General features: G+C 42.7%; 1 protein-coding gene across 1 annotated transcript; it reads right to left on the bottom strand.

Moving 5' to 3' along the window:
- Window positions 1-3,309: 3,309 nt before the first annotated feature.
- LOC144501374 (claudin-4-like) lies at window positions 3,310-4,725 on the bottom strand. Its single transcript, XM_078225037.1, has one exon. The coding sequence runs from the start codon at window positions 4,609-4,611 to the stop codon at window positions 3,976-3,978; it is 636 nt and encodes a 211-aa protein (XP_078081163.1). The 5' UTR covers window positions 4,612-4,725; the 3' UTR covers window positions 3,310-3,975.
- Between the last annotated feature and the right edge of the window lie 9,613 nt (window positions 4,726-14,338).

Genomic DNA, 14,338 nt, shown 5'->3' with positions numbered 1-14,338 from the left:
TAGTTTTGTGGTCACTATTACTGATAGTAGGTTTTGTCATTCAACATTTATTGAATTAACTTATTTAAATTACTCCCCTTTAAAATCATGGGCAGGATTTTCTGGCCACGCTCACCCCAAGACTGGAAATTCCCGCCTGAGGTCAGCGGACCTTTGCATGGTTCTGTCCCGCCAGCTACGATTCCCATGGTGGGTGGGATGGGAAAATTCCACCCCATGTTTCTGGACCATTAGTCCAGGCCTTTGGACAAACCAATGATAAAAGAGCACATGACTGAAACATTTGTTTCTCTCTTCACACATGCTGCCAGACCTGTTGAGTATTCCTGGCATTTCTGTTTTTATCCTCTAGATTACTAACCTATGTCATAATTATGGTATGGTTGTCTGTGCCATACCATAATTATGACATGAGAAACAATTGGGTGCAGCTGAATTTTCTTCACCCTGACTGGTTCTTGTGGAACAGAACACTCCAAGTCACATGCCATCTTGACTTGCAACAATATCACTGTTTTTTTACTGTCACTGGGTAAAAATCATGGAATTCCACCCCTCACAGCAGTGTATGTGTAACTACACCACATGGATTGCAGCAGTTCAAAAAGGTGGCTCACCATCACCTTCTCAAGGGCAATTAGGAATCAACAATAAATGCTAGCTTAGACAGCGATGCCTACAACCCATGAAAGAATAAAAAAAACATGCTTGGATTCTACAGATGTATTTAGAGTATTTTATGTCTGCCTAATTTAATAGTAGGTTTGTTCATTCCTGCTCTATATGCAAAATCACACTAATGTGCAGTAATTCCCAGATCATATAATGGTTTCAACACAGGAGACCATTTGGTTTGTCATCTCTATGCTAGCTCACTGCAAGAGCAATTTAGCTCGTCCCAGATCCCTATCTTTTCTCTGTAGCCCTCTAATTTTTTTCTCTTCAGGTAATAAGCCAATTCTCTTTTGAAGGCCTCTACTGAATCTTCCTCCACTACACAGTCAGGTAATGCTTCCAAATCCTAACCACTCACTATGTAAAGGCAGTTTTCCTTGTTTAGCTGTTGCTTCTTATACCAATAATTTTAAATTGGGTTTTCTTTGGTTTTCGATCCATCTGCCAATGGGAACAGTTTCTCTTTATCCTCTTTGTCCAGTCCCTCATGATATTGAACACCTCCTTCAAGGCTCATTTTAAGTCTTTTCCAAAGACAACAGTTCCACATTCTCCAATCTAACTATGTAGTTAAAGTTCCTCATCCCTTGAACCTTTTCTGCACCAACTTTAGTGCATTCACAGCCTTTTTAAATTCCGGTGCCCAGAACTAGACACGATATTCCAATTGAGGCTGAACCAATGTTTTATACGTGTGTAGCATAACACATCAAGTAAAACCAGCCTCAGGGGGACTCCAGTCTGAAGAACTTGGTTTCCTGGCACTCAGTTATTTCATATCCATACTGCGACTGTGCTCTAACTTGGCTCACTTGCCTGTTATGTGGCACTTCATCAAATGCCTTTTGGAAGTCCATGTCTGCCAAATCAAGCCCATTGCCCTCATCAATGCTTTCTGTTACTGCATCAAAACACAAGCAAGTTAGGTAAACATGATTTTCCCTTAACAAATCAGTGCTGCCTTTCATTATTTTATCTACGCAATTGTAAATTTGTCCAATTTATAATTTCTGAGTTTCCCCACCAAAGGTTAAGCTGACTGATCTCACATTGTTGGTTTTATCCTTACAACTTTTTAATAAGGGTGTAACACTTACAATTCTCCAGCACTCTGGCACTACCCCTATATCTAAGGAGGATTGGAAAATTATGGCCAGTGCCTCTGCATTTTCCACCCATATTTCCCTTGGAATCTTTCATCTCAGCCTGTCCGGGTGACCTAACAATTCTAAGTTGCTAGCCTATCTAATGCCTCCCTGATGTATTTTTTTTAGCCCATCCAGTGTCTCAACTACCTCCTCTTTCACTATGACTTGGGCAGCAGTTTCTTCCTTTGTAAAGACGTATGAAATTACCTCAGCCATGCCTAGTGCCTCTTTGTGCAAATTCCCTTCGAACCCAATCAACCTCACTCTTCCTGCTTCCACTCTATCTGCCTATAGACAACTTTTGGATTCCCTTTTATGTTTAATGATTTTCCAAATTTTACTCAACAAGTAATTGGCAGGTTTAAAAAGTTTTTTTGTAAGACTATGCAGATTGAGTTAGATGAATTAGGATGGACTGAGGCATATGCAAAGCATAAGCGCTCTTGCAGTCAAATTGGACTGCATAGTTTATGTCCAGATTGTAATTTAGTTATGTGTAATCTGACACAGATGTGTTAGCTGTGGCTCAGATGGCAGCACAGCAGTCTCTGAGTGAGCAGGTTGCAGTTTCAAATCTTACTCCAGGATTTGAGCACAGCAATCCAGGATGGCACTCCAGTGTAGTAGTGAGAGGGTGTTGTCCTGTCTTTTGTACAGGACATTAAACCCAGAGCTTGTCTGCCCTTTCATGGAATCCCTACAGTGCAGAAAAGGCCATTCAGTCCATCGAGGCTCCATTGACTCGCTGACACAGTATCTTACTCAGGCCCTTTCCCCCGCCCTGTGCTGGTAACCCTACACATTTCACATGGCTAACCCATCTAACCTACACATCTTGGAACTGAGGGAGGAAGCACACACAGACATGGGGAGAATGTGCAAATTCCACACAGTCACCCAAGGCCAGATTTGAATCCGGGTCCCTGGAGCTGTGAGGTAGCAGTGCTAACCACTGTGCCGCCCAGGTGGTCTTAAGTGACATCTTATATTTGTAAAAGATCCCACGGCACTATTTTGAAGAAGCTGTGGCTCCTGTCTTGGACAATATTTATCCCTCAGTTAACATCACAAAAAGTACCTGATCATTATCAGGTCAGTTGGGAGATTGCTTGTGTTAATTTCCTACATTATAGCAATGCGCAAACTTCAAATCTTTGCTATATCAATACAATGTCGATCAGAACTATTGGCATTACTACAATTTTGGCCTAACCTACGTTATATTCAAATGTATCACAATTTATTTGCTTCTTAATCACCTTCCAAAATGAACTCGAGTTGTTTACCTTTAAATGCCCAACTAGCCCCGGTCACTGCTTTTAATTGTTTGTAGACGTGTACCTCAGATCTACCTGCGTACTGTTTCCTTTGATTCTCTTTGCTCGTGTTGTTTTCTTCGCCCCCACATAAATAGACACAAGAAGTCCTGAAAGAACTTTGGATTTTATTTTGACTCTTGTGATTTACAAATATACTAAGTCCCCGGATCACTGAACAAGCAGTGGCCTAAATACAAAGAGGTTTGGAAAAGACTCAGACAATCTTTAAAAACATACATGAGTGGAAGCATCATTAAAAAATCAATAGAAAATGAAAAGTCAAGAATTAACTTCAATCACATGGACGCAATTGAAACACAAAATAATTAGTACTAATATCAGGTCATCTAAAGATCGAACCTTTTCAAGTAAGGTCGAGACCCATTTCACAATTATCACTTTCTCACTATATACGAAATGGCGGCGGCTGATTCTTTCCAATTGGTCCAGATATTCCGAGTGCCAGGTAGACATTATCGTAACAATACAGCTTTACAAAGCAACTCTCGAGAGAGGATCGCCTACTAATTGCTACATCAATTTCATTGCCATACATTCGAGAACAGCCGCTAAATATCGGTTAATTTACAAAATCTTATTATCTCCAACAAAGTCCAACGCCGGCATCTCCACATCATTTCAAATAATTAAAACATCGATAACTTAACAGGCGCCGCAGTTGTTGCTGAGGTTTTTAAATAAAATCATATAGCGAATTTCTTATCAGACGCTTTATAGTAAATTGATTTAATTCCTCGATTGACAAACAATGTTGAAAACGTGCAGTATTAGTATGATCTCTGGAAATTGGTTCTGATCTATTCTTTTCCAAGTTACACATAGTTCTTGTTGCTCGGAGCTGTAGACCGAGGCGCGGAATACTTCGCCGAGTAGCTATTTTCATCTTTGGGAGGACAGGAACAGCACAGCAGAGCCCCTCCGAGGATCAGCAAACCCGAGGTTCCCCAACCGATGTACAAGGAAGCTCCAAGCTCTCTCCTCTGAGCGTCGGTCACCAGCGGGTTGTAGAAATCCTTGATGATGGTGTTTGCTGACCAGGACACTGGGATCAGGGTCAATACACCAGCCAGGATGAAGGTAATTCCTGATATAATTGTGACCTTGGCCTTTGTTGCCTCGTGTTCTATACAGTTGGTGCATTTTCCTCCAGCAATGGAGACGAGAATGCCGATGATTCCCACCACGAGTGAGATAACAGTCAGAGCTCTGGACGCCTGGAGATCTTGGGAGAGAGCTAACAGTGAGTCGTACACCTTGCACTGCATCTGCCCAGTGCTCTGAACAATGCAGTTCATCCACAGACCTTCCCAAATAATCTGCGCCACCACGATGTTGTTTCCAATGAAAGCGGTCACACGCCACATGGGGAGGACACAGGTGAGAAGAGCCCCCAGCCACCCGAACACACACAGGGCTATGCCCAGAATCTGGAGTCCCATTGATGCCATTCTCGTGGTTTTGTGGAAGCAATCTGCAACTTTCCGAAACAAACTTTCCGGTCTGCTTTTAAAATCCCGAGTAAGCGGAGGACGAGCAGTAAAAGTGATGGCACTTAAAGCCCCCAACTAGTGGGCGGGCATTCGCTCCTGTTCTCAGTGTATCGGAGCTGAAATCAGGGAATACCTGTTGAACCAGATTCCAACCTAGTTTCAGGTACTTTTGGTAACTGATGAGGCACATGATTGGGATGGTCAACAAATATGTGTGTGCTTCTTGGCATCTGTGTTTGCAGCTCAACAGCTTTTCTCCTTGTAATGAAAGCTATTTTTTAGAAAACTAGCTTTAAGTAATATGCTGTTTAGAGCTACACCGAGTCTATAAGACGAGTGAGATCAGAATTCTCAAGCAAATCTTTTATGGGCAGCTGTCTCAGGGGCAAATTACATTAATGTGGTTCATTTAAATGTTACAAGGACACCATTAAAAGGAGCCTTACAAAATTTTGCAGTGCAGACCACCTCTGGTTGGAAAACAATGCCACAGACCAACTCTTGTGGAGGCAAGCACTAAACGTGGTCCAACATGTTATGAGGATCATCTATGCTGAAACTCACAACTTGTGATGTGCCCAGAGGAAGGCCAGAGATAGCCCAGCTGCAGAAGCGACAATATGAACTGCCAGTTCTGTGAACATCCATGCTAATCCCACATTGGATTTTTCAGTCATGCCTGGACATACTGGAAGAATGAGGAGTCTACCAAGAAGATAAGTGAGAATCCCGTTCAGGATAACCCTTGCTCCTTTACAAGCTGTTTTTGCACAGTGGAAGAAAGGTACCTCCAAGCTCTCTCCTCTGGGCAACTATCACTCGAGGATTATAGAAATCCTTGCTGACCAGGACACTGGGTCAGGGTCAATACAGCAGCCGGAATGAAGATAATTCCTAATATAATTGTGGCCTTGGCCTTTGTTGCTTCGTATTTGCATTTCCTCTGGCAATGGAGATGAGGGTGCTGATGACTCCCACCAGGAGGGAGATAATAACTCTGGAAGCCTTGGGAGAGGGAAACAAAGAGCCATACACAATGATTGTCACAATAGGACTTGTTTCAGTTCCATTTGTATCTTGAGTTATAGAAGCATCCTTGTAATCTTGGGCAAGATACCCTGGCTGTAGAGTTCTTGATGTGGAGATGCCGGCGTTGGACTGGGGTAAACACAGTAAGAAGTTTAACAACACCAGGTTAAAGTCCAACAGGTTTATTTGGTAGCAAAAGCCACAAACCTTTGGAGCCTTAAGTTCCTTCTTCAGGTGAGTGGGAATTCTGTTCACAAACAGGGCATATAAAGACACAAACTCAATTTACAGAATAATGGTTGGAATGCGAATCCTTACAACTAATCAAGTCTTAAAGGTACAAACAATGTGAGTGGAGAGAGCATTTAAGAGTTCTTAACCATGTGACCTCCTCCATGCTTGAATCCTTAAGGTAGAATGTCATTGACTCATTGAGTCTTCCCACAGATAGTTACTTTCTGGTGATTTTGGCTTGAGCTGAATCAAGGGCAAGCTTATGATGCTGTGCAAGTGATTCAATAGCATCATCACACACTAAGGATTCTTGTTTCATGAGATATTTAAAGTGCTCTCCCCAATGAGGGAGATTATCATGAATGTTCATTTGGAGCTGAATAGTAGCTGCTGAGAGGACAGGTATTGTACCATTGGCTTTGGGGCCATAGACAGATTCTTGAAAGGATTATTTTCAGTAAGTGTGTCATTCATCTTAAAGAACAGGTGTATCTAGAATCAAAGTTTGGCTTTCACAGGATCCTAAAGAAATAACTGCAGAGATATGGTCCGCAAAGAAGTAGCTACAGGGATAGTCGATGCATTGATTGTAATTTTCCAAAATTCCTTGGATTCTGGAGAGGGCCGGAGAATTGGAAAACTGCCACTGTGACACCCCTATTCAAAAAGGAGAGAGGCCAAAAGCAGGTAACTATAGGCCAATTAGTCTAACACCTCATGTTGGAAAAATATTGGAATCAATTATTAAGAAAGTAATAGCAGCACATTTGGAAAATCATAATCTAATCAAGCAGAGTCAGCATGCTTCATGAATAGGACATTGTGTGTGACTAATTTATTATAGTTTTTCAAGAAGTCTCAACCACAATGGATAGAGAGGAACCAGTAGATGTGTTGTATATTTCAACTTCCAGAAGACATTCAACAAGGTACCTCACAAAAGGTTAAATCATAAGATAAGAGCCCAGGGTGTTGGAGGTAGTATATTGGCATGGATAGAGAATTGGCTAATGGGCAGGTGGAAAAATAGATGGAAAGGCAAGTTGCGAGAGGGATACAAACAGTTTACAAAGATATATGATAGGTTAAGTAAGGGGCAAAATATTGGCAAATGGAGTAAAATGTGGGAAAATGTGAAATTGTTCATTTTAGAAGAGAGAACAAAAGAACAAAGTATTACTGAAATGGAAAAAAACTGAACTTGTGCGACGACAATAACCCTCAATGTCAATAAAACGAAGGAGATTGTCATCGATTTCTGGAAGCGTAGTGGAGGCCATGCTCCTGTCTACATCAATGGGGATGAAGTAGAAACAGTCGAGAACTTCAGGTTTTTAGGTGTCCAGATCATCAACAACCTGTCCTGGTCCCCCCATGCCGACACTATAGTTACGAAAGCCCACCAATGCCTCTACTTTCTCAGAAGACTAAGGAAATTTGGCCTGTCAGCTACGACTCTCATCAACTTTTACAGATGTACCATAGAAAACATTCTTTCTGGTTGTATCACAGCTTGATATGGCTCCTGCTCTGCCCAAGACCGCAAGAAACTACAAAAGATCGTGAATGTAGTCCAATCCATCACACAAACCAGTCTCCCATCCATTGACTCTCTACACTTCCTGCTGGCTCGGAAAAGCAGCCAGCATAATCAAGGACCCCACGCACCCCGGACAGAATCTCTTCCACTTTCTTCCATCGGGAAAAAGATACAAAAATCTGAGGTCACGTACCAACCGACTCAAGAATAGCTTCTTCCCTGCTGCCATCAGACTTTTGAATGGACCTACCTCGCACTAAGGTTGATCTTTCTCTACACCCTAGCTGTGACTTTAACACTACATTCTGCATTCACTCCTTTCCTGCTCTATGAATGGTACGCTTTGTCTATATAGCATGCAAGAAACAATACTTTTCACTGTATACTAATACATGTGACAATAATAAATCAAATCAAATCACAGAGACTTGGGAGTACTTATGCATGAAACACAGGAAGCTAGGACACAGGTGCAGCAGGTAATCAGGAAGGCTAATGAAATGCTGGCCCTTATTTCAAAGGGGTTGTTGCATAAGAGTAGGGAAGTCTTGTTGCAACTATACAAGGTACTGGTGAAACCACATGTTGAGTACTGTGAGCAGTTTTGGTCCCCTTATTTAAGAAATATATTGTTTCATTGGAGGCAGTTCAGTCCTGGGAGATGATGGCCTAGTGGTCTTATCACTAGACTATTAATCTGGAAACTCATTTAATGTTCTGGGGACCCGGGTTTGAATCATGCCATGGCAGCTGGTGGAATTTGAATTCAATAAAAAATATCTGGAATTAAGAATCTACTGATGACCATGAAACCATTGCCGATTGTTGGAAAAACCCATCTGGTTCACTAATGTCCTTTCGGAAGGAAATCCTTACCTGGCCTGGCCTTTGTGTGACTCCAGAGGCCCAGCAATCTGGTTGACTCTCAACTGCTCTCGAGCAACTAAGGATGAGCAATAAATGCTGGCCAGCCAGCGACACCCATGTCCCATGAATGAATGAAAGAAAAAGATGGTTCACGAGAATGTTCCCCAGTATGGAAGGATTGTCTTATGAGGAAAGGTTAGACAAGTTGAAACTATATTCATTGGAATTTAGAAGACTGAGAGATGATCTCATTAAAACATATAGGATGCTTAAGGGGCTTGACAGACTAAATGCTAAGAGGATGTTTCCCCTTATGGGAGAGTCTAGACCAGAGAGCAAAGTCTCAGAATAAAGGGACACCAACATACAAAGAACAAAGAACAATACAGCACAGGAACAGGCCCTTCGGCCCTCCAAGACCGCGCCGCTCCCCGGTCCAGGATTTAATCCTGAATCCAGGATCCCCGCCCAATTTTCCAGCCTATCTACATCCTAATATCCTATCCACCGAGCTGTCCCTCACAGCTACGATGCTTTGTTCATCACAACCTATTAACTCACCCCCACCCCCCCATTCCAGACCATGTGATCTCCAGGGAGAGGCGAAAACCCAGAGTGAAAACCCCAGGGCCAATATGGGGAAAAAAAAAATCTGGGAAATTCCTCTCCGACCCCCTGTGGCGATCGAAACGAGTCCAGGAGATCACACTGGCCCTGATCAGAAAATGCTTCCCAACCCTATTCATTTCCACTTCTGCTTTACGAACACCATCTGAATTCCCTGCCCCCGAGACAGGTTCCCAACTATCCGCAGTCTCGCTCTGTACTGGCACCAGCAAGATGATCATAGAATGAAGCCTTGAAACGAGAAACAAAGAACAATTAGCCCGCGCTGCTCCCTGGTCCAAACTAGACCACTCTTTTGTATCCCTCCATTCCCACTCCGTTCATATAGCTGTCTAGATAAGTCTTAAACGTTCCCAGTGTGTCCGCCTCCACCACCTTGCCCGGCAACACATTCCAGGCCCCCACGACCCTCTGTGTAAAATATGTCCTTCTGATATCTGTGTTAAACCTCCCCCCCTTCACCTTGAACCTATGACCCCTCGTGAACGTCACCACCGACCCGGGGAAAAGCTTCCCACCGTTCACCCTATCTATGCCTTTCATAATTTTATACACATAATACTGAGGTGAGGGTGAATTTCTTCCCTTAGAGGATTGTGAGTCTTTGGAATTCCTTGCCACAGTGAGCTGGGGAGACAGAGTCCTTGTGTATATTTAAGGCTGAGATAGATAGATTTTTGATCAGAAAGGGAATCAAAAATTATGGGGAAACGGCAAAAAAGTGGACATGAGGAATGTCAGATCAGCCACGATCCTATTGAATGGCAGAGCAGGCTCAAGAAACTGAATGGCCTATTCCTGTTCCTATTTCTTATGTTCTTATGGTTTTTCATGCTGGAAAATGATTGGTCAACATGATCTTTCTAGATATTAAATTCAAGAAAAGTCCCACAAATAGAACTAGGACCTCTGTGTCATTCATTCACCTGACCACATTCATTAACACAGTAAACTGTTAAAGCCTATGGAAAGTCCAATACAAATATGGCTGCCTTGAAAACATGATCAGACGCATGATAGCATGATGATCAATGTGATGCCTCTTCAGATGCTTTTCCCATCACCAGTGACACCAGGTGAGGCTCCAGTTTTGTTTACCATCTAGTTTTCAACCATGCTCAGATGGCAATCTCTTCAATCTACAAAGGCTTAAGGCTTGCATAAAGATTACAGAATAGCTACTAAGTGAACTATTGTTTGCTGACAACTGGGTTCTCATAGGGTATAATGTGGAGGATATGCAGTTGTTTGTTGACTGTTTTGCCCAAGCCTCAGAATGCTTTGGCTTTATAATAAGTATAATAAGCACAGAGATTTTGTACTTTCTTGCTCCTGGCCACAACCTCCAAGACCCTGTAGTTACAATCAATAATACACTCCTCAACATCATTCAAAAGTTCTGCTCGCTTGGAAGCATCCTCTCCAACACCATGTTGAATGATGAAGTCATCCATCGCCTGGCTAAAGCAACTCAGCATTCGGCAGGATCACCCATAGGCTTTGGAGAAAGCAAAGAGTTTGTCTCAAAACAAAGATCAAAGTTTAACAGGTGATGGTTCTCATATCACTTCATGTATGTGAAGAATGAAGAACTTACCAACCTTACATAAAGCAATTAGATGCATTTCACTTTTCTGCAACATTAAGTAACAAGATAAATGGCCTAACAAGTAAACTCTCCACTGTTGCAACACTAAAGAAAGATGGTTGTGCTTGTTGGAGGTAAATCATCTCAATTCCTGGACATTACTGCAGGAGTTCCTCAGGGTAGTGTCCTGGGCACAACAATCTCAGTTGCTTCATCAATGACCTTCCTTCCATCATAAGGTCAGAAGTGGGAATGCTTGCTGATGTTTGCACAATGTAGAGCAGCGTTTACAACTCGTCAAATACTGAAGGAGTCCATGTGCAAATGCAGTAAGACCTGGATAATATCCAGGCTTTCACTGAGAAGTGGCATGTAACATTCATGCCACACAAGTGCCAGGCAATGACCATTTCCAACAAGAGAACATCTAATCATCATCCCCTGACATTCAATGACATTACCATTGTTGAATCCCCCACTATCACCATCTTGGGGATTACCATTGACTACATACTTATCTAGACTAGCCATATAAAAACTGTGCCTTCAACAGCAGGTCAGAGGATAGGAATCCTGTGGCAAATAACTCACCTCTTGACTCCTCAAAATCTGTCTACCATCTATAAGGCACAAGTCAGAAGTTCAATGGAATACTCCCCACTTGCCTGGATGAATGCAGCTCCAACAGCACTACCCACGACAAAGCAGCCTGCTTGATTGACACCCCTTCCACAAACATTTACTTCTTCTACCACCGACAAACAGTGACAGCAGTGTGTGCCAGCTACAAGATGCATTGCAGAAACTCATCAAGGTTCCTTGGGCAGCAAACCCACAACTGTTACCATCTAGGACAAGGGCAGCTAATACATGGGAACATCATCATCTGGAAATTCCCATCCAAGCCAGTCACCATCCTGACATGGAAATATCTCACCTTCCCTTCTTCCTTGTTGCTGAGTCAAATTTCTGGGACCCCCCCCCCCATAAAAGCACTGTGGGTGTACCTACGGGCTGCTGCAGTTCGGGAAGGCAGCTCACCACCACCTTCTTAAGGGCAGTTAAGGATGAGCAGAAAATGCTGGCCTAGCTAGCGACGCCCACATCCCTTAAATGAATAATTTTTTGAAAGTTAGCAGGTTTTGACTAGTGGAATACAGCAAGGACCCATGCTTGAGCTTTAGCCACTTACAATGTACATGGGTGCTTTAGATGAGGGAACTAAGTGTAATGTAGTCAAGTTTGCTGATGATGCAAAACATGTGTGAAAGATTCCAATAGACAACATAGGGATATAGATAGGTTGGGTGAATGGGCAAGAAGATGGAATGTCATGTGATAATATATAAAGTTATCCATGTTGGTAGAAGAATACAGAAGGAAAATATTTTTTAAATGGTGAGAGACTGAGAAATGTTGGTATCTAATGGAATCTGAGTATCAAAAGATGGCATGCAAGTCGATCAGTCAATTAGGAGGAGAAATGGTAGGTTGGCCTTTATTACATAGGAACTAGATTATAAATTAAGAAATTTTACCATAACAATACTGCCCAAGCCAGGAGTACTCTGCATAGTTTATTCTCCTTGCCTAAGGAAGGGTATATATACTTCTTTCAAGTGAGTACACCAAAAGTTAATGAGGCCGACTTCTGGGAAGAGAGGAGAGTTTGAAATGAATAGACCTATAATCCGTCAAATTTAGATGAATAATTGAAACATAGATTATTCTTATGGCGCTTGATAGTGTAGATACTGAGAGGATTATTCGTCTGTCTGGGATGGCTAGAATCTAAGGATCACAGACTATGGAGTTGACCACTTCAGACTGAGATACAGAGAAATGTCTTCACTCATGGATCTGTGAGTCTTTGGAATATTCTAAAATAGTGAGCTGTGGATCCTCAGTCATTGAGTATATTCAAGATAGTGATCAATAGATTTTTGCTACTTTTAAAAATAACTAAGGGAAATGGGAATAGTGTGGGAAGGTAGAATTGAGGCAGGAGATCAGTTATGATCTCATTGAATAGTACCCTGACTCAAAGGGCCAAACGGCCTATTCCATTTCTTATTTCTTACGTTACATTCTCAAGATTACCTACGTTCACTTCTGTCATATTACTGTACTTTGCTATTGCCTTAGCTCATATGATGCTGAAGCCATCAACCATTTTTTTGTTTCCTTTAGGCATGACTTTCAATGCACTGTTGGCCTGCCTCCCATCTTCCACCCTGCATAAACTTGAACATATCTAAAACCCATTCACACAAAATCCAGTCAACAATCACTACTATGTTTTCTGGCCTACATTGGCTCCCAGTCTGACAAATATTCTATTTTAAAATTTTCATCCTTGTCTTCAAATCTCTCCATGGCCTTCCCTTTTTATCTCTGTAACTTCTGACAACCTTACAACCCTCCAGGATCTCTCTCCAGTCCTGGCTTCATACTATTCTGATTTTAATTGCTCCATCATTGGCTCCATCTTTGCCTAGACTAAAGTTCTGAAATTCACTCCCTAAGTCTCTGTTTGCCTTCTCCCTTGTTCAAAACATGATTTTCACCATGAACTCCTGTTCCTCCAGGTCCCACAAAAGAAAGCTTTACATCTAATTTGAAGGGCTTCTTATGCCTTCAGATCAGAGGCAGGTTTTTAAAAATTCATTCGTGGGACATGGGCTGGCCAGCATTTATTGCCCATCCCGAGTTGCTCTTGAGAAGGTGGTGGTGAGCTGCCTTCTTGAAAAGCTGCAGTCTATGTGCTGTGGATTGACCCACAATCTGGGTGGCACGGTAGCACAGTGGTTAGCACTGCTGCTTCACAGCTCCAGGAACCCAGGTTCGATTCCTGGCTTGGGTTACTGTCTGTGTGGAGTTTGCACATTCTCCTCGTGTCTGCGTGGGTTTCCTCCGGGTGCTCCAGTTTCCTCCCACAGTCCAAAGATGTGTGGGTTAGGTTGATTGACAATGCTAAAATTGTCCCTTAGTGTCCTGAGATGTGTAGGTTAGAGGGATTAGCAGGTAAAATGTATGGGGGTTGGGCCTGGGTGGGATTGTGGTCGGTGCAGACTCGTTGGACCAAATGGCCTCTTTCTGCACTGTAGGGATTCTATGATTCTACAATGCCGTTAGGGAGGGAATTCCAGGATTTTGCGATTGCAAGGGAATGGTGATATATTTCCAAGTCAGGATGGTAAGTGGCTTGGAGGGGAACTTGCAGGTTCTGGTGTTCCCATGTATCTGCTGCCCTTGCCTTTTTAGATGGAAGTGGTCATGGGTTTGAAAGGTACAGTCTAAGAATCTTTGGAGAATTGCTGCAGTGCATCTTGTAGATAGTACACACTGCTGCTACTGAACATTGGTGGATGTTTGTGGATGTGGTGTCAATCAAATAGGCTGCTTTGTCCTGGATGATGTCAAGCTTCTTGAGTGTTGTTGGAGCTGCAACCATCCAGGCAAGTGGGGAATATTCCATCACACTCCTGACTTGTGCCTTGTAAATGGTGGACAGACTTTGGGGAGTCAGGAGGTGAGTTACTCGCCACAGTATTCCTAGCCTCTGACCTGCTCTTTAGTCACTGTGTTTATGTGGAGTTACAATGAAACACATTGTGCTTAGACACAGGGCCCACCAATGGGAGGCCCAGTTCTGGCCACTGTTTGTGGAAGCACTAATCAGAGCCTGATAGCTCTGCATTTATATTTGTGCCTATCAGCAGGCAATGCAGTACAGCATCAGACTCTGATTGGTTGAGATCCCTTAGAGTGGGAATTGCATCCAAAGTTGCTGAGGTGAC

Source organism: Mustelus asterias, chromosome 12, assembly GCF_964213995.1.
Source record: "Mustelus asterias chromosome 12, sMusAst1.hap1.1, whole genome shotgun sequence".
In the NCBI taxonomy this organism is placed as follows: domain Eukaryota; kingdom Metazoa; phylum Chordata; class Chondrichthyes; order Carcharhiniformes; family Triakidae; genus Mustelus; species Mustelus asterias.
This window is presented reverse-complemented; position numbering and strand designations above follow the sequence as displayed.

Bases quoted from the DNA above. Each gene is read 5' to 3' on its own strand.
- LOC144501374 (XM_078225037.1), bottom strand. From the start codon at position 4,611: ATGGCATCAATGGGACTCCAGATTCTGGGCATAGCCCTGTGTGTGTTC.